Source organism: Callionymus lyra, chromosome 1, assembly GCF_982586985.1.
Source record: "Callionymus lyra chromosome 1, fCalLyr1.hap1.1, whole genome shotgun sequence".
Classification (NCBI taxonomy): domain Eukaryota; kingdom Metazoa; phylum Chordata; class Actinopteri; order Syngnathiformes; family Callionymidae; genus Callionymus; species Callionymus lyra.
In genome coordinates this window covers 23584732-23605257 of record NC_141818.1, presented here as the reverse complement: position 1 = coordinate 23605257, position 20526 = coordinate 23584732, and the positions used below count along the sequence as shown (strand labels likewise).

At 37.4% G+C, this 20526-nt stretch overlaps 2 protein-coding genes across 3 annotated transcripts; one reads left to right on the top strand and one right to left on the bottom strand.

The window, feature by feature from the left end:
• Positions 1-75: 75 nt before the first annotated feature.
• Positions 76-2075, bottom strand: mrpl41 (mitochondrial ribosomal protein L41). Its single transcript, XM_087809249.1, has 2 exons — positions 2033-2075; positions 76-571 (listed from the first exon to the last, which is right to left on the bottom strand). Exon 2 carries the CDS (start codon positions 544-546, stop codon positions 139-141), a length of 408 nt encoding a protein of 135 aa, XP_087665375.1. The 5' UTR covers positions 547-571; positions 2033-2075; the 3' UTR covers positions 76-138.
• Positions 2076-2398: 323 nt separating this feature from the next.
• On the top strand, positions 2399-20109 carry pnpla7b (patatin-like phospholipase domain containing 7b). Of its 2 annotated transcripts, none has more exons than XM_087797990.1 (35): positions 2399-2444; positions 3185-3270; positions 3409-3483; positions 3570-3657; positions 4000-4076; positions 4441-4535; positions 4722-4862; positions 5557-5716; positions 5779-5859; positions 6296-6424; positions 6498-6578; positions 6702-6822; positions 6891-6968; positions 8078-8166; positions 8274-8423; positions 9253-9330; positions 9619-9824; positions 9894-10025; positions 10814-10937; positions 11003-11192; positions 11303-11452; positions 11540-11603; positions 11686-11854; positions 12971-13153; positions 13263-13381; positions 13813-13969; positions 14080-14196; positions 14449-14518; positions 14631-14747; positions 15192-15340; positions 15411-15563; positions 16444-16560; positions 16834-16918; positions 18703-18812; positions 19204-20109. In XM_087797990.1, the coding sequence occupies exons 2-35, from the start codon at positions 3235-3237 to the stop codon at positions 19261-19263; spliced, it is 3951 nt and encodes a 1316-aa protein (XP_087654116.1). In that variant the 5' UTR covers positions 2399-2444; positions 3185-3234; the 3' UTR covers positions 19264-20109. The 2 variants fall into 2 exon arrangements, with proteins under 2 accessions (XP_087654116.1, XP_087654107.1); XM_087797981.1 differs by having other exon boundaries at positions 3997-4076.
• Positions 20110-20526: the final 417 nt, after the last annotated feature.

Here is a 20526-nt window from a genome sequence, read left to right as displayed (position 1 = left end):
AATTGGTGTAACAACCCTTAGATAATTTTAACATGTAGATTCTGGTACCTCTTACAAAAATAAATGTTTAGTCAGTTGAATTGAATTTTTTATTTTTTTGCTCACATGTGAACCTCAAAAACACAGTTTATACACCGATTAACGGACATAGTTTTTGGGATAAAGTTTAAACAACTTTCCCTCTTGTGTTGGTTCAAATCCATATTTCTCCAGTTGATTTTTATCGAAGGTTCCCTCTTGAAAGTCCTTTTCGATCTGTGGTGCCACCACCTCTTCAAACAAACTTTCTGCGGTAACTGGTGGCTCAGTTCCTTCTTTGGCACGGTAGGACACGTAGGGCTTAAGTTTAAATCCATGCAGGTCTGGCACTACAAACTCTGGAATCATGGCTTGAATAGAGACAAACTTATTGCTTGACAGTTTCATTCCAGAGGGTCTTGCACCACGGCCTTTATAGTGGGTCCTCGAACCGCGCTTGCTGGTGAACTCTGACATCCTGTCTGCTCCTCTGACCAGCCCCCGGACCAGTCTGGACAGCACCCCCATAATGTTCTGGGATAAAATGGAAACCCTGCAGAAAAATATTGTTTAGTTAATTGAAGGCAATAGCTGTGGGACAAAATGTCACAGTAGAAAACTACTCTAATGGGGAATATAATTGTTTTGTATGTACAAAACAGGGATGTGCAGTCAGGGTCTGCAGGTGAGGCAGTGCCTCACCTCTCAATGCGCAATCCATCACAAACTGCATTGATACATGCATTTGATGCGCGCTGGTTGCCGCATCTGTGAATGTTACCAATATAATGCTCATAGATACGTTTATTTTCCTTGGTTTTACACAGTCTGGCTAATGTCTTTAACTATTAAAGTTTAATGTTTGTAAGGGTCTTATTTAGTTTCGCTGATCGGAAATACAACCGCAGTGAAAAGGCAAAACTTGAGGCACACGCAAATGAGCCTCAACGAACTACGTCACATCTCTATAGAGGTGGAGCGACTTAAAACTAAAGGAAAAAAGGTGGACTTTTACAACCAAGTAACAGGGGTTTGTTTGGCAAAGAGCAGGCGCATGGACTTTATCTAGAGATAAAATTAAGACCAGAAACTGTCTTAATTTCAATTGCATAAAAGAGAGATAACAATAGAATATTTAAAAACTACATTTTGGCCTCGAATAAAAAAAATCATTCGTTTTCTCACGCTTATATTGACCCATTTAAAATTCAATATTTATATTTTCATGACAATAGACTTTTTCGGCTTTCAAATTAAGAGCATTTAATCAGCTGCGTCTTCCTTGTAATCCTTTGTTATCACGATCATACTCTATACTGTTTGTTTAAACCCACATTTGATAATCCTTTTTTAAAATTATTTCAAAATAAGTTAATTAATTATTTTTTTAATCTAATGATTGTTTAAACTAATTTAGATTTTCTGATAATTAAAAGGTCTCAGATAAATAAATAAGGAAGGTTAAAGAATTCTAATGACGTTTTTTTTTAAACCATCTTAGTCATATCATATTGTCAAAGATGATAGATCTATGCTATAACTGGCATGGAGGTGAGGATATCAGTCTAATACAATTACTTAAATCGTCCTTTATATTTTATTCACACACACACACACACACACATGGTCTTGGGTAAATAAAATATAAAGGACGATTTAAGTAATTTTATTAGAATGTGTGTGTGTGTGTGTGTGTGTGTGAACAATGCTGATGAGATATGAAATAACGAGTAGCCAATTTAATAAGTTACCCTTTTGGGTTTATATACTCAGTAACACGTCACTGGTACTAAATATCTGTACGGTGTTGACAACCGTTGGCATGATTATGTCTCTGGATATGTATATATATGTAATACACTGTACTCGCACACTATTTAACAGCATACTAGTCATCCATTTTAAACAGCGTGCTAGCAGATGGCTGGCAACGAGAGATACATCTATCGTTTTGTTGTGAGATATTATATTTTGAATTTGGGGCCAAAAATATACAATATTCCACTTTACTAACCTTGAATCCACACGCCAAGAAAATGTTCTCTTGACTTGTTTGTAAAACAGCCTGTTATTGGCTGAATTACTACATTATCCACCAATAACCATCAACTTCACTCACATTATACGCGCCAATGATTGGTTGAGTGGAGGACCTTCCCCTGGGTGACTTGAAATGTGTATTTCAAAATAAGAGCTTGAACGGACTTTGATAAAAAACTAACCAATTTACCAATGACCACAGTACAGCGCGCGTTAAATCCCCATTAATATCATTTTAACAACATATATGTTTTTTTTCTATAACCAATGTCTCATAACGAAACATTTCCTCAACATGGTAGGGTTTATTTTATTCTGAAACATCGAGCGTGTTTACCCTAGCAGCGTACGGGACACAAATACACCAGAACTTCGTCTCAATGACGGTACGTAACGTTAGTTTGAGTTTAGAATGGGATAAATAAAGATGTTCTTTTGAACTTGTTTGTTTACTTCATATTTGGCATTTTCCCTCCATACTTGAAAAAATAATTTAGTTCTGAATGTCCAGCGTGGTAGAGACAAAAACGAAGTATAGTTTTGAATCTGAGACGTGTTTGTGCGAAGTTATGTTTATTAAAGTTTCATTTTAGTCATCTAGGTATACATTTATTCCATGCTGAAGTGCTTTTGTTGTATAGTCTGCGGGCTAAGAGTGTTTAATAATAGTTGTGTTGCATTTTAAGTGTTTAATTTATCGATATACAAATAGTTTACATGTGAATGCAGACATGCTTGCACCGTCAAAACATTCACTAACACATCTCTAGACAAAGGACGGTGTCTCTGACACTTAAGCTTTGTATGATCATCTTATTTTATGATAAGCGTCAATGTTCGGAGAACTGCATGCAGGAGACTGCAGCAGTGTCTGGTTACAAACGGTCAGCTTATGACCTATTTTCTCCTGAGAGAAGTGATCTTTGACCCACTGACCTTTGCTGTGTGACCATGCGTTTGTAAGCAAAGTCACCTAACGTGACCCTGACCAAAAATATGTTGTAACCTCAAGTTTGAATCTGAAACATCAACAGACAACATTAAAAAACACATTGCAGAATTAACTCTACCGTTATTTTTGTCTTTTTAAAAACATTACGCTTGCATAATATTGTGCTTCTTACAGTTGTACATCCCACAGGTGGCACTCTATGAATCCACCTTTGATCATCAGGTATGGCCGAAGCAGAGGTGAGCTGCAATATCTACCCGGTATGTCACTTAAAACATTAATTAATCTAGGCACTATTCTCTGTAATATATTTATACATTTAGTGTGTAGGAGGTTAGGCTGACGAGAATTGGTCGATGTAATCTACTTTGTGTTGTTTGTTCTCATTTACCAAACAGATTCTTCCATCACTGGGTAGTGAGATTAAGGCCAAGATGGAGCAGTTTCTAGATGAGAGGACGGAAGTCAACCTGGTAAACAAATGGTGTTGCTTTAATGATAACTGTTGGAAATTAAATCTTGTGTACTCTAAACTGCTTTGAATGCATATGTCTTTCAGTGGGCTGCAGTTTTAATCGGAGCTGCTGGAGTTGTTTCCATGGTCGGTGTTGTTGTGTTGCTCCTCTACAGAAAACTCAAGTGGACAAGTCAGTGTCCTTCTTAATACTTTCAAATTCAAATTTCAAACAGAAGTGTCAAAATAAACCTTCATTCATATGTCTGAATACGGAAAGAATAACCGTTTTCTAAGAAAGAAAGATTACAGATCTAATACATAACAGTGTATTAATTGTTACACAAAAATGAAGTGTGAATGTCATAGATGGTGTTGATGTAACAGATTTTGTTTTCACTCTCCTTCCATTTATTTCAGTTATCAGTCACAGATATTGTAATGTAGACTTCAGGAAGAACTACTCAAATTAGTTATTTTGTCTTAGGTTTGACTTCATGTTGCATTCACAGAAAAATTGTATCTATTTCAGAAGAGGAGGACAGCGGTCCTCACTATCGCTTCAGAAAGAGGGACAAGGTCATGTTCTATGGCCGGAAAATCATGAGAAAGGTGACTGTGCTGATCTCAGATCACCATGCAATTATTTCTACTTACATGTATAGTGATATTCATTACTGTTGAGCATACCAAACATATACAAGTAACATTCCACACAAGGTCATTTAGAAAATAATAGAATCTAATGTATTGAAGGTCAGAATTGATGAGCAGAAAATAATTTAAAAAAAAGAAAAATGCTGCCGAACCTGCTGGGGGATAGCAAAGTGTCATCTGCATACTTCACTTCATTCCTGTCCAGACTGCATAGACTGTCATTGAATGTGTTCTTTGTCTGGGATTTCACCCTAGCAATGTGAGTGTTTTGGCCTGAAAATCTCTATTATTTCCTCATATTTCCACTCCCTTTCTGCAGGTTACAACATTGTCTTCCGCCACTGCCAGTAGCTCTAACTCAGCATCAAGGCAGAGAGTCAGGAAGAGGACCAAAGTAATGTCAATCGCTAGAAAGTGAGTCAACTTCATTTGTGTTTGCATTAATTTAAGTTTACAATGTAGCAATATAATCATAGCCTGATAATAAATATATTTTTATGTTCCCCCAAAAATAGTTGTTTCATAAATGCGTCATCGTATATCATGCTATTATAACTATTTTTAATTGGAAATAATCATATTTATTTGTGTTTGTATCAGGATCCTGCGTATCAGGAGGGAGCCCCCTTCACTGCAGCCCAAGGAGCCTCCTCCAAGTCTGCTGGAAGCTGATCTGACGGAGTTTGATGTTCAGAACTCTCATCTTCCCTCCGAGGTTCTGTACATGCTGAAAAATGTCAGGTAGGTTTACTTATGACAAGACAATGATCTACTTCCACTGTCTTGCAGAAGACACTGGGAACTCAACATTAAAATTAAACTTCATTCAGGTTTAAATCAATCCACTGCTGTCATACCTGCGTGGACCGTAGCTATTGTCTGCTCTCTTACAAGTCCTTTCACCAATTTTAAACACCTTTTATGATCAAAAGAAGCTCAAAGTTTTTCATTTTGATGCCAGATGATAGTCAACATTAAGAGGTCGCCAAATGTTAGTTCCTATGTTAAATAACTATCCAATGCCAAAGGATTGTCGATATATTTACACAAATGTTATTTATAACATGGCAAAACTGGCCAAAGCATCATTGTCCACCCCTTCCTAAAAAAACAAAGCTTGCAACACCAGTTAAAGGTGAAAAAACGAGTTTATATCTGAAGCTGCTCATATTTTTTAATTTATTAAAGGGTTTTGAATAATATGACTGAAATTAAAGGTAATTCAACTGCTCTTTGATACTGTCTCGTATCATTTTTAATTGTTCGTATCAATGCAGAATGCATTTTACATTTCTTCTGTCTAAAGTGTAATAAGCCTTTTTTAAAGTCAGCTAGTGAAATCTCTTATTTAGTCAAATTGATTATTCCAACACATTTATTAAGAGTTTATGTTGGTTCACTTCCTGGACACGAGTGCTTACTGATTCTGTTTCAGGGTCCTCGGTCACTTTGAAAAGCCTCTTTTCCTGGAGCTGTGTCGTCACATGGTAGTGGTCCAGCTGCACCAGGGGGAGGCGCTGTTTCGTCCAGGCGACACGGATGACAGTATTTATGTGGTGCAGGACGGACGCCTGGAGCTTTGTATTCACGAGAATGTAAGTATAGTCACATTTACAGAACTTTACTAGTGTTTTCATGTCACTGTGCCTGGACGCAGGATGGCACCGATGCAGCGGTCAAGGACGTTCTCCCTGGCGACAGTGTTCACAGTTTACTCAGTATCCTGGATATCATCACAGTAAGTCAGTAGTCCAGGAGGAGCTGTGCTCAACTTTTATTTACCGGATTAAGTTTTTTGTCACAATACAACTATTCTATTGACGTCAGAAGAATTTAAGTGTGAAATAGCAAAGACACACCTCCATAATACATTTAGAAATAAAAAGTCCTTTATTGTTTAATAAAATGTATTTTTTTTAAAAAAGTTTCATGTATGAGTATTGGCATACAAGATAGAGCATAATAAAGACTTCTTTATATTGAAATACTAATGTCTAAAAGGCTACAATATAGATTTGTCATCCAGTTATCAATCTCAGTCAATTACTTCAGGTATATTTTGACTGTCGAAGGCCTCCATGGCAAGATCACAATGTCTCTTCCCTTCAGTCCTGGTGTGAGGTGTGGTTATTTTTTTGTTTACTGGCATATTTTAATTAAAATGTGTTTCTTAGGGTTATCCAGCTCCCTATAAGACAGTCTCAGCCTGGGCTGCTCTTCCATCTACCGTCCTAAGACTCCCAGCTTCTGCCTTTAACTCAGTGTTTGAAAAATATCCAGAGACTCTAGTCCGGGTCATACAGGTGAGAGTTATTCTTACATGAATGTTTTGTTATTTCAACCATGACTTATCATTTTCTGGCTTGACTTCTGCAGATTATCATGGTGCGTCTCCAGAGAGTGACTTTTCTGGCCCTGCACAACTACCTGGGACTGACCACAGAGCTCTTCAATACGGTAAAAGGAGGCCTGGATGTGCACTTTTATATACTTTGAGTGTCAACACATTTGTAAATGTATATACCGTTTCTACAAACAAATTAAGGTAAGAAGGCATATGAATAACAAACTCTCCCTCAGGAAAGTCAAGCCATCTCTCTGGTGTCAGTGGCTCATGTTCTGGGGGAGACACATCCCAACCGAGGCCTCCGTAGACAGCCGTCAACCAGTGATGAGCAGAACACTGAAAAAGCTTATATGGGTATGAACTCTTCTCACATTGTTTACTTGTGTAAAAACATCAACATTTCATGTCTTTCTTCCTGACAGAGAAACACAGTTCTGGCGACCTGTCCTCTCCAAAGTACAGGAAGTCCCGGTCTCTATCGACACCCATGGCTGTGACGGGTACTGACCACGACATGCTACTTCCTATTTAAAGACAAAGTCATGACAGGGTTTCATTTTCTAGATTCTCGGCTGTTGGAGTTATCCTTTCTTTCATTTGTCCATTTATTAGTTTTGTAATACTTGATCCAAGCATACATTCATTCTCTCAGGCTTCCACCTCGTTCTATAATCAAAGCTATTATTCCATCCAGGGATTTCCAAAGTCAATTAACCTTTTGTGTTAACGTGACCATATCTTCTGCTTATATATTTAGTTGTGCAAATATCCATGCATTTACTCGTTAATGCTCTATTTAGCAACACTGAATAATCCTATTGAAACATACATCAGTTAATTCATCTTATTTTCTATTCCGGCGATGTCCAAACAATCTAGTCTTTTCTGGTCACCCCCAATGAAAACCTTAGCATCTTCTAGCTCTCAGAGCTGCTGTCTCTAAACCATGCATACTTCACATCAGATGTCCTTTTATATTTTGAAGTCGAGAATATTTCCTACACCGCCACCCTCCCTGTAATTTCTTTTTCACCTCATCTTATCTCTGTCCAGGACTTTATCTGAAAGATCCGAACACTTGAGCTGATCAAGACATGCGTTTTCATCGACCCTCCTGCCTCTCTCATTTAAACGCTTGTATTCTGTCTTTCTTCTACCGATCTCAATTCCTCTTCTCACTGGCTTCTCTTGCACCTCCTATTAATTCAGAAACATCATGGTCCCAGGACACTCCCTAAATTGGTCACTCTTTCGATAACAATAGCAAGGACCCTGAATTGTTCCATCACTTCTACACTGTCCTCATTACTGTCTCACTGTCCTCACTCACGTGAGTGCACATGATCTCATTCTGACTTCCTCATATAGTACAAAAATTTCTTCTCAATGAACTATCTTATTGACTTTGAGTTTTTATTTCTTGTCTTGTCTCTGGTTCAAGGTGAACGACCTCCCTGGCTGCCATAAATGCAGTGGCGTTTAGGTTTTTCATGTTAATTGATGTAATAATAAACCAAATAGGAATAATCGTCCTTTGAGTATTTCAATGCAATTTCAGCATCAATCAACGCAAAAGTAATCTGTGTTTATATATTTTTATATCTTATAGGCGAAATGACAGATGACCTAAATAAAGTATATGAACGAGCACGAGTTGTCAAAGAAGAGGCGGCGAGGACTGACTCGGGTCCAGTGAAGGTATTCCTTGTCAAACTCTCACTTCAACTCCTCACTTTCAACATTACTATATAAAGATTTGAAATGTTCGATATCAACAAATCTAAATGTTTCCTCTGTCTCCCCAGTCCATCCTAAAAAAGAGTGTCACCATGCTTCACACTCCCTCTGCTGTTTATCACTACAACGATACCGGAACCGAGAACTCCCAGGGTAATAAAGTCAATGCCATATTCCAAGCTGCTAAAAAGGATTTGCTGCAGCTTATCCAGTTACAGGTAATTAACAAATGCTGTTTGTATTGCTGTGAACAACAAAGAGGTTTATGTTTATTTATTGCTTCGATAAACCATAACAGGACTGCTAATAAAATGACACTGCATATCAGCAAAGTTTTTGCCAACTGATAAGACAAGTAAAAAATTTAATTAAATTAAAATTAAATAAAAAAAACTTTTAAATATAGTTAAAAAATAGTTCATTTTTAAATTAATAGTTAATTTAAATTTAAATACAATGTCACAAAATAATAGTTAAGATAAAGTTTATATATTTTTTGACCATAAATATAAGTCTTGTGACCTTATTTTATTATTGCCATTTTGGATGGTAGTCATGTGTCTCAGTCTATGTAAAAATTGTAATAAGGATGTGATAAAAATCATTTTATGACAATAATAATACTTAATTATTATTGTCATACATTTTTTTAATTTCTTTATGCGCTAAATAGACTGATCTGATGCTTGTTATGGAAAATAGGATTCACTTTTTTTGTTATTTGTATCTTGAATCTTGTATTAATCCTGAGACTTAATATTGGGACACCTTTTGATAGTGATTTAAAGTAATTTTATTTAATGACTATTAAACGCTCTTGTTAGGTAATCTTGTATTTTGTTTTTATTGTTTTATGATTTAAAATTGGTTTTATTGAGTTTTTAGTAAATAAAGCCAGTATTTAGAACCTTTTTGCAGTAATTTTAAATGAATCCTTTTCTCTGTTAAATTTACTGTGCCTTAAAAAATTTCTTCTTTTTTTTTTCTTGAAAAAAGATACTGTTTGTTCTTTAAAAAAATCGAATACCTGTTATCGGAACTTCACAGAACCCCAGTCTGCTGGAAGGGCGGGTGACTCTTCGTCAAGTCAAAGCTTCAACTGTTGTCGCCCATCAGGGAGACCAGGTGAGACCAACAAGAATGTGCCACTTAATATCTTAAGAGTTGAAAGACAGAGTGAACCTTTGTGTTTATAAAAAGTGTTCAAATAAAATATAGGGTTTTGGTTTTATGTTTATTCTGCAATTGGCGATATTGAAATAATTTGATGAATTTAAAATGTGTTAGTTGAATCTGTTTCTAAAGAAAAAACTCAATGTTGCAGAACAATGTTCCTAATGTAATTGATGAGAATATCTTAGACATTTAAACACGAAACAAATTTTATTATTTGCATTCCATTTTCTCTCCCAGGATGTGAGTGTGGCATTTCTCATCTCGGGTTCGCTTCACGTGTATCAGCGCATGATCGACCGCGAGGAGGACACCCTTCTCTTTACGACCCATCCAGGGGAGATGGTGGGTCACTTGGCTGTGTTGACGGGAGAACCCCTCATCTTCACTGTCCGAGCTCACAGAGACTGCACCTTTCTGTCCATATCTAAAGCTCACTTTTATGAGTACGACCCTTTCTTCTGTCAGTGCTGTGTGGTCACCAGCTGGTTGCTTAGAAGGCCTGTGTCTTGCAGGATCATGCGCGAGGAGCCCAGGATGGTGTTGAACGTGGCTCACACGGTTGTGAGAAGGGTCTCACCGTTTGTCAGGCAGATTGACTTTGCTCTGGACTGGATGGCTCTGGAGGCCGGACGTGCTGTTTACAGGTACCGATCATGTTAGGTCTGCTTGAGCACACAACCAGAGTCTATTTCAACACTAATTCAGAGAAGATCGGGAGGAATTTTGAACATTTTTATGTAAGTTTGCGTCAAGTAATTAACCCTGTATTGATCACTGGATGACATGCACAATTTAAATAACCATAACTATTATAACGTATGTAAAGCAGATTGACCCTGATCGTCATGCAGGCTTTTAACTGGAATAATGCTGCTATTGGACTGGTCATGTGGAAATATTTACTACAACTTACTAACAAATCTTTTTTGTGTGTTCCTTTTCCATCAAAATAAAAGACATGTATATATAAATATATTTTAGAGAAAGAGCTCTTACATTTCAAATTGTATAATATCATATATATATATTATTTCGATACAATGTATATAAAGTTAGAGATAATACGTTATTAACGTTATAAGGATCTTTTGTGTAATTCCCTCACAACAATCACAGAATAAAATGAAAACAATCTGCTGACCAGATTTAACCCTGGATGGTGTTTGGCATGTATACAAACAAAAACTCACGTTAGGTCATGTTAAATTACTACTGGATATGGAATAACTAGTTTCATTTCAGTACAAGGAACAGCCATAAAATTAAAATGATCTATGAGTACATGTATATAGTTGAAGAAGTAAAAGTGATTATTTAATTTTTTTAATCCTTAACAGTTAATGCTGTGATGAGAATAAAAAAAAAGTCTGATTTAAGTTAAAAGTGAGGTAAAAAGCATCTATGATGGTCAACGTGTTTGAAACCTCTCCAGACAGGGAGACAAGTCAGACAGCACTTTTATCGTGCTGAGTGGTCGCCTGCGCTCAGTTATTGCAAAGGATGATGGGAAGAAGGAGCTGGCAGGAGAGTATGGTCGGGGAGATCTCATCGGTGTGGTGAGTGGGTTTGTAAGTCTGTTAGTTGTCCAACTCTCTTGAGTAACATCTTCCATCTTCACCAGGTAGAGGCATTGACCCACATGAACCGCGCCACCACGGTGCATGCAGTCAGGGATTCTGAGCTGGCTAAGCTGCCTGAAGGAGCCCTGAAGTCTATTAAGAGGAGGTACCCCCAGGTGGTGACAAGACTCATCCATCTGCTGGGTCAGAAAATCCTTGGAAACATGCAACAGGTCAACGGACCTTTGGCAGGTGATATCACATCATCATGGTCAACTCAGCTTGTCTGCAGTCAAAACATAAGCATCAGAACTTTGTTGTTGTTTGTAGTGTTTCATTGAAAACTTCCTTGTGTTCCAAAGCTCGCAGTCTGGCTCTGCACACACCCACCAGTAAATGGGATGCAGGAAATCCAGCATCTAACTTGTCCACTGTGTCCATCCTTCCTGTGTCTGAAGATGTTCCTCTGACTGCTTTCACCCTGGAGCTTCAACATGCTCTTAGTGGCATCGGTACACCCCTGAAATAAAACCTCAACTTAGATTAATTTTACTGTTGCCATTTCTAATTGGATTTGGTGTATTTTGCCGTATTTCTAGGCCCGACGTTGCTGCTGACCAGTGACATCATCAAACAGCGCCTGGGTTCAGCTGCTTTGGACAGGTACAGTTAAAACACAAACTTGGTTTGGTTTGATGTTTTATTTAGGAATTTTATTATGTTTTGTTTTTTACCCGCAATGCAGCATCCACGAGTACCGTCTGTCCAGCTGGCTCGGTCAGCAGGAGGACATCCACCGCATTGTCCTGTACCAGTCTGACGCCAGCCTCACACCATGGACACAGCGCTGCATCCGTCAGGCCGACTGTATCATCATCGTCGGCCTGGGAGAGCAAGAGCCCACAGTTGGCGAGGTCAGTGGCTCACAACATTTTGTGTTTTTGTAAAATACAAACTAATCAATACTATAAGGCTGAACGATTAATCACATTTGCGATATAATCGCCTAATTAAAAAATGCGATTTTTATATCGCAAAGGTATTTATTTTTACATTAATTTCATGTTCAAGTAGTCACGTGACTAACAAGCGGCGCCGGATCCAACCACTAGAGAGACATCAACACTCTTAGACGCTTTAACCCGTTGATCACTGACGTCGACAGAAGCTAAAGAGCAGCAGTATATATAACAACTGTGTGGATTAAATGCTACCAGTTTCTCAACAACATAAACAACACGTAGTGTCAGCGTCACAAGCGAACTCTAGAGTTGACAACACTCGTCTAATATGATAATGGAAGCTCAGATAAATGAAAGAAACAGACTAAAGTGTTTTCAACACGTTTACATCCTGACATCAGTTCGTGAATTTGAATTGTGTGTGTGTGTGTGTGTGTGTGTGTGTGTGTGTGTGTGTGTGTGTGTGTGTGTGTGTGTGTGTGTGTGTGTGTGTGTGTGTGTGTGTGTGTGTGTGTGTACTAATTAAATTTTGTAACCTTGTACATTCACACAATTTAAATTGTGTAAATTACATTATATTAATGTTTATGACAGGAGATTAACCTAAATACAAAATAAAATGTGCAGTACCAGTGTTTTTACTTTTCTTTACCCTGCACTGAAGTTAGTGTGATTTATTATTGACTCATACATATAAATGTTTACACTCACACTTTTAGCACATTTTTGCAGGAGTTTTTAAAGTATTTGCAGTGAATATGTTATGTTTGCTTACAATTAAAGTAACTAAATGAACCTTCTCCCTTTATTTCAATGTATGATTATTTTGCCTATCTTAACAACCACAAAGAGGTACATTTTACTGTAAAGTGAATTATTTGTTGTATTAGAAAAAAAATGCATGAAAAAGAGGACATTGAAAATATAATCAAAATCGCATAAGGGAATTTTTTTTAAATAATTGTTCAGCTCTAATCAATACTGAAATAAAATGTGTATTTATCATATGTCTTCATTTAATTTAAAGAAGAAGGATTTGCTTTGTCTCATATTTCTGTTTTCTACTAGTTAGAGCGGATGTTGGAGGGTGGCGCTGTCAGGGCCCAGAAGCAGTTGGTGCTGCTCCACAGGGAAGACGGGCCGGCACCGAGAGGCACTGCCGAGTGGCTGAACATGAGAAGCTGGATCTCAAGACACCATCACCTGTCCTGTCCACGGAGGGTTTTCTCCAAGAGGAGTCTACCTAAACTGGTAAAACAATTCCTGCTCATTGAAATCCAAATGTATTGATTTGTTTGTGTTATCTTGAGCACATCTGACCAGTTCAGCGCTCGAACACATGTGTGTTTGTGGTTCACAGCGAGAGTTGTACCAGCGAGTGTTTGAAAAGTGTCCCGATCGTCACTCGGATTTCTCACGACTGGCCAGGATACTCACAGGGAACAGCATTGCGCTGGTTTTGGGTGGAGGCGGTGCCAGGTAGTGATGTTTAAGAATGATAAATTGTTGATGAGCATCATAAAACTACCATGATAGACACAGAAATGTGTCAGATTAAGTTATTGGCTTTGATTTCATGTATAAGGCGATATTAATTTCTGGCTGCACCTACTAAAAATGCTCAAAGAAATCGATAACTATCAACAACATCCATCAGGTTTTGGCAAAAAAAAAGTTATTTTCACAAAATGAACAAATAATTAAGTTAGTAATACACTTAATTCGTTTTTTCAATTACTCTACACTTATTTTATATATATATATACTGTGTATTAAAGGTTTCTTTCAGTAAATATTTTCCTACAAGGTTGCCCAGTAAAGGTTTATATAGATGCACCTTAAATAATATTACAAGAAGGAATGTAAAATACAATTTATAAGCTTTGCCTCATGATGCGTGTTCTGTCCAGGGGCTGCTCTCAGGTCGGCATCCTGCGGGCTCTGAACGAATCAGGGATTCCTGTCGACATGGTGGGCGGCACTTCCATTGGTTCCTTCATGGGGGCGCTGTATGCAGAGGAGAAGAGCACTAGTCGCATGAGGGTGCGAGCTCGAGAGTGGGCCATGGTGAGTGAGAAGTCTCATCATACTTCATGAGCTCAAGCCGGGACAGGAATTCTAGCTTTGCCTTGGATTGTCCCAGTGCTTACTGTTGCACTTCATCTCTCCATTCAAAGGATATGACATCGCTCTTCAAGAAGATCATGGACCTGACGTATCCTGTCACCTCTATGTTTTCTGGAGCTTCCTTCAACTCAGGAATTAGCTCTGTTTTTAGAGGCAAACAGATCGAGGTACAGTCACAACAAACATGACACACACACTTGTGCTATTGCTAACAGTGTGACACAACAAGAACATTGTACTTAGAACTGTTCATCAGTAGTTTTCCTCAGGGCTTCCATCAGGCAGTGTAAAATTGTTCAGTACGTTGTGTGAAGGCATGAAAGCAGACACACACAGAGCGTTACACTGTTTGCAGCAGATGAATATAAAAATGTTTCATCTTGGCTTCATCCAAGTTACTGATCACCTTTGGGTTCCAGGACCTGTGGCTGCCGTACTTCAACATCACCACTGACATCACTGCCTCTTCCATGAGAGTGCACACTGACGGTCAGAACACAAAAGTCACACTAGTCTAGTAGAGGTTGACTTGACTAAAAATAGAAAAAAAAGTGTCATATGATGTTTTTTTTAAATCCTTTGTTTCTCTTTTTCTTGTCAGGTTCGTTGTGGCGCTACGTCCGGGCCAGTATGTCTCTGTCCAGTTACCTGCCTCCTCTCTGTGACCCCAAAGACGGACATTTGCTCATGGATGGAGGTTACATCAACAACCTTCCGGGTAAAAACGTTTCTTCATGTCCCAGACAGTGTGTCTCCTTCTACATCCTGATTTTTGTAATTTAAGCAGCTGCTTTGTTCAAAAGACAATATTTTGATTTGATCTCAATGTTGCATAAGATTCCAAAAAAATGGGAGCTTCAAAGAAAATGGTATGAACTTGACAATGACAGTTCTAGCAGACTTTTACATCTTCGTTCTACTGTTTGGGAAAAGCATTTGATTAATTAAAATATAACACTACAACATTGGTTTCTTATATTCAGGTGCACTCAATAGTCCAGAAATCAGAGTTATACAATATTTTTGTATATATATTTTTCTTTATATCTTACTGGTTATGTAAAATGTTTGCTCATTTCTGATTGCCCAGAAGAAAATAAATCAATGTTTTCATCATAAATGAAATGGCACGACACATGTGACTTCTGTGGCTCCCGTTTAGCCGACGTGGCTCGTTCCATGGGAGCCAAAGTGGTGATCGCCATTGATGTTGGAAGTCGAGACGAGACCAATCTTACCAACTACGGCGACTCTCTGAACGGCTGGTGGCTGCTGTGGAAGAGGTTCAACCCTCTGGCAGAGAAAGTCAAAGTAGGAGGAAGACTTTGTGCAGCACATTTCTATTCAAGTCATCTTTCTCGTGAACTCTGACCCCTCTCAGGTGCTGAACATGGCTGAGATCCAGTCACGCCTGGCGTACGTTTGCTGTGTGCGACAGCTGGAACTGGTCAAAGACAGTGAGTACTGCGAGTATATCCGGCCGCCCATTGACCGCTATGGAACTCTGGAGTTTGGCAAGTTTGATGAGATTGCGGTGAGTAATCTTCCGTTCTTGAGCTTTCATTTACATGTCATTTATTCTACAAAAACAATTCAGAACAGAATCACGTAGCATTTTCATGGAATACCTTTAACGGTGATTATTAAGTTATTTCAAATATTCTGTTTTGTTCATGTTGCAGATCATACCATATGGAAAATAGATTAGTGAATCATTTAATTATTTACAATTCATAAAGTTATAAAAGACAGAAGGAAATATTTATTCTGGATAAAAATGACTTATATATACTGTATATTTTTTTTTTGCTTTGCTTTAATATTATTCATAATATTTGTGAAGGTTGTTGGTCATTTCAACAATGGAAATTACTTTCCAATATTATTTAGTTGTTGTATTAAGTATAAACGCTCACTATCCTTAAGGATCATGAGATTTATATTCTACATTAATGAGATGTGTGAACTGAATATTAACATTTCTCCCATCATTAATCCAACATTAATATGAATGGATAAGTTTGTTTAAATCATGTTTATATACTTGAAAACTGGTGATATTGTGTGCCTATGTTTGTTGGTCTGTGTGCTTGTATATATAAAAAGGAAATTTTGCACCTTTAATATATGTCCTAGTTATATGTCAAAAAAAACTGGCGAATTATGGTTGAGCTACATCTGCTAGCCTGGGTGAGTCTTCAGATAAACCTGCACTTTTCCACTTAGTCTAGCGTTGTTTAATTTCCGAAGTTTGTTGGTTCTGTTCTCAGTTGAGATGGATGGAAGAGAAGCTTTATAGTCAACAGTGGAAGTCTGCTGTCAAGTTTACTCTAAACGTTTACGTTTCCTTGAATTGTAAAAGTTAGGAAACAGATTGTTGTTTCATCAGCTGGTTTAATGTTCAACTTCCACAGGAAGTGGGATACCAGCACGGGAAGACGTTGTTTGACGTGTGGAAGCGCAGCGGTGTGGTGGACAGCATGCTGAAGGACCGTCATCAGGAGGAGTTCCACAAAACTAAAACTGGTCATGTGAGTAAAAAAAAACGAGCGTAACACTGGAGATGTCGTCCTCAACATGGAATCAAACGTGAGCCCATCACAACAAACACATCAATGGAAAGCTTTTGTTTTCACTTCCATCAGAACCACAAACACAACAACGATCAGCCAGTTTGAATTTACACTTATATTAAACTTTAATTTTTTAATGGTGATGATCTACTGATAGAATATTTGATTTGATTCCTCCCCCAGTGGTCCACTTGTTTGTGAGGAGATCATAGCTTGACTTGTGTGTCTCAGGTGGTGACATGTCCCAACGCCTCCTTCACTGACCTGGCAGAGATCGTGTCTCGAATTGAGCCCATCAAGAACTCTGTGTTGGAGGGTGAGTCGGCAGAATGGTTCAGCCCTGCTGTTTGTCTCATGGTGATAATTGGATACTACACTTCTTGTAACCATCATTTGATCTCACACGTTGATTTGCTCTTACTAACCATTGCACATTCTTCACTTGCACTCTTTACCAGCTGCACTAACATAAGGTGAGTGACTCACTGTTCCTAACTTCATTGATCAGGTGCTGCTTCTCACGCCTTTACATATAAATACTGCTTTCATCAACATGTTGTTAAAGTGTTTATTTTTTTTTTTTGTTTGTTTAGTGATAAGTGAACATAACTTCTTATTTAAAAAAGATTGAGCAGTATCTTAAGCATATAACAGAAGTAGTGAAAGTTATTTGTTTTATAATAATAATTATAATTCGATTTTATTAAGTGAACTTAAAAAAGAAAAGAAAATAGGAAATATCTGAATAAAAACCAAATATACAATATAAATGGAAAAGGATTATATTGAAAACCAAATAACTCACAAAAAGCAAAATGAGATGTATTTATGGAAAGTATCCTTAATTCACATGTATTAATAAATGGTATGCATTTAATTTATTTCTATTTTTATGGAGGTATTCTCTACACCTTGTGCCCCTTTACCTTGACCTGATCAAGTTTCCCTCCTCCCTAAAACCGTCAATGAGAGATCGTAAGTAAAGGTAATTTGTAAAGCACCTTTCTAGACCAGGGTCACAAAGCGCTTTAAAAATCAAAAACAATACACAGTTAAAACACATCCTTAAAAAGGCTAAGACACATAAGACAAACACAGTAGCCCTAACAAAATCAGGAAAAGGCCTGCACAAATAAAAATTTCTTAAGATGCTTCTTGAGGAGTCAGTAGATCCATCAAACGTGAGGGAAGATTGTCTACATGTTAATTGTCAAGACATTTTATCAAGTGGTCTGATAGTCTATAACTCTCACATTTTTTCTGTATAATGCTGTCTGTAAAAAGCACTTTACAAATATAACTTATTTACTTATCCTCCACATCTTAGATTGTCATGTTTTCATCTATTATTTGGTTTGACAGCTTCTTCCAGCAGTTCCAGTATATAATGTGTCCCAGTAGAAGTTTTCTCCCCTTCTGGTCAAGAAAGAATAGAAACCTTTCTGTATTCAGCTTGGTAACATTTGGTTACATGAAAACCAGAGAGAGATGAGGACAAGAAAACCAAATATCCAAACATATCTCTTCACGTACATGGAACTTTGTTGATACCTTGAATTGAATTTGCATTGGTGGACGTTTACTATTTTCTGTGCTTCCTTCTGTGAGGCTGCAGCACATCCAAACTGAGGAACAACTTCTTTACCTTACATTATTATAGTATTTTTTGCTGTCTTGCTTCTTATCTTAGACTCTTAATGAATATAGTTACTTCATTATTCACTTCAGAAACTAGTTCTTCTTCACTCTCCTGTTGTTATGACAATACACATCTCTGAATAAGTGGAAACAACTGGAAACAGTGTTTGACAAATGCTTTTAAAATATGCACCTGTTAGTACCACAAACTGAAAAAGTATTTGTTGATTTATTTGAAGGTTCATTTATTTGATTTTACCAACTGAACGGGTGCACAGTCAGACATGATGGTCCAGATTACAAGTGTAACTTTTGTGTTTAAGTGTCTCAGCAGCAAATATTTGTATTATCTACAGTATATTAAATTGTATACTTCAAATAATAATCAAATACACTAGTATTGCTTGTTAATGTCATCACTGCCTGAACATCTGATGTGTTAACTTGGGTCGTCTCCCTCAGAGGAACAATCTGATGATTATCAGACGGACTACGACGAGGACGCTGTGGAGAGTGCACTGTCCGACTACGAAGCTTTGACACACACCGAGGGGGAGGAGACCGCCGAGACTGTACGTACATGTTTCTATTTAGATTGATATCGTGGTTAGTCACAGAGACAAGGAAATGTTTACTCTAACATGTGTCAAACGTGTGGTACAAGGACTGAATCTGGCGTGCCCTACTTATGTCTATGTTGCTATGGTATCCTATAAAGATCAGTCATTAGATTAGATAAAGAACAGAGATTTTGGATGTCAGCGTAAAACTGACGAAGTGAATGAAATTGACGAAGTCAAGGAATTTGTTGAGTGAAGAAGGAAGAACAAGATGAATTTAGCCTCAAAGAATGAAAAAAATAACAAAATCAAAGTCCTACATCTTATAAAGGTGAATATACGTTTAGTTTGTCCCACGACAGACTGCTCTCATATGATTGACTTTGACACGACTGCTCTACAGGATGAAGAGATACAGGTCAGAGTTCGACATCGGCAGAACCTTCCATCTGAAAGTTCCTGAAAAAGTCTGGACGACTGAGCAGCAGCTGCTAATGCCTGTGTACGTCCCTGTCCCTGGTCTGGTGAAAGTGCGCCTTTGATTGATCATGTTTCGTGTTACATAGAATGAAACACAGTCAACAACACAGAGACTGAAGTTTCCTAAATGCTCAGAATGTTAATATTTGCATGTTATGTTTTAAATTGCGACATATTGGCAACAATTAACACACTTTTAATAATGTATACACATTGTTTGTGTCAAAGTAAAACTATTAATTATTTTAATAATTATTTTAATAATTATGATTTCAAACTAGTATAAAGCTGCTAAGTAACAGATGCCCTTAACCTGGTCAACTGATCTTTGTTTGGTATCATAAAAGAACAAATAAATAGAAAAAACCTGTGTTTTTATACTTGTCATTTAAAAATGAGCAACCTATTGTTGGGGTGCAACAAAGTGTGCCTCTCATTGACTGTAGTTTATATTTTCATAACTTTCTGTTTAATTTTTTTACTCTTCATATTTAGGTGTACGTTTATTGGTTTGCACATTTTAAGTGGCTTAATGACATATTTCTGTTCTTATTTGAATCTTTATGTGCCCTTTTCATGTAATAAGTTTGCACCAGTTTCAGTTCATGTTTCTGTCGATTGACTTTTATTAGTTTCACATAAATAGTGCTATAAACGTGCAATGTTATGTCTAGTCCTTTCTTTATTTGAATCTGTGTAATTGATCAGTATTGAATTATGTTTAGACCCGTGCATGTGCTTAGTTTTCTGTTGAGGTGCTGCTGTAAGAAGATTTGATGTGTTGCAGTTGAAATGTGCCAACTTGTCATAAAACTAGATGAAACTGAAACCAATGAACTGTTGACTGATTTCTTTTCCTGTTCCCCCAACATATACACATATTCTCACACAACCATTGAACAGTACATCTAAAGTTTTTTTAAGGAAATTAAAGTATGACAATGAAGGTTAATGAAATACTGTGATGCTGTCATGTTTCTTTCCATTTTCAAACTTTATATTGTTTATGTTTTCCAAACAAAATACTTATATCTTTTGTTATCTTTTTTAACAATATGGATTTTTGAATGTTTTCCTATTAACTCGCTCTACAGAATCTACTGATGGTTCCTCGCACACGGTTCTGGACCAGAGGAGAGAAATCCTTCCAGGCTGTTGCTCCTAAGCTTTGGAACGATCTTCCTCTCTCTTTGCGCTTGATGGAGTCTACTGACTCCTTCAAGAAACATCTTAAGACGTTTCTATT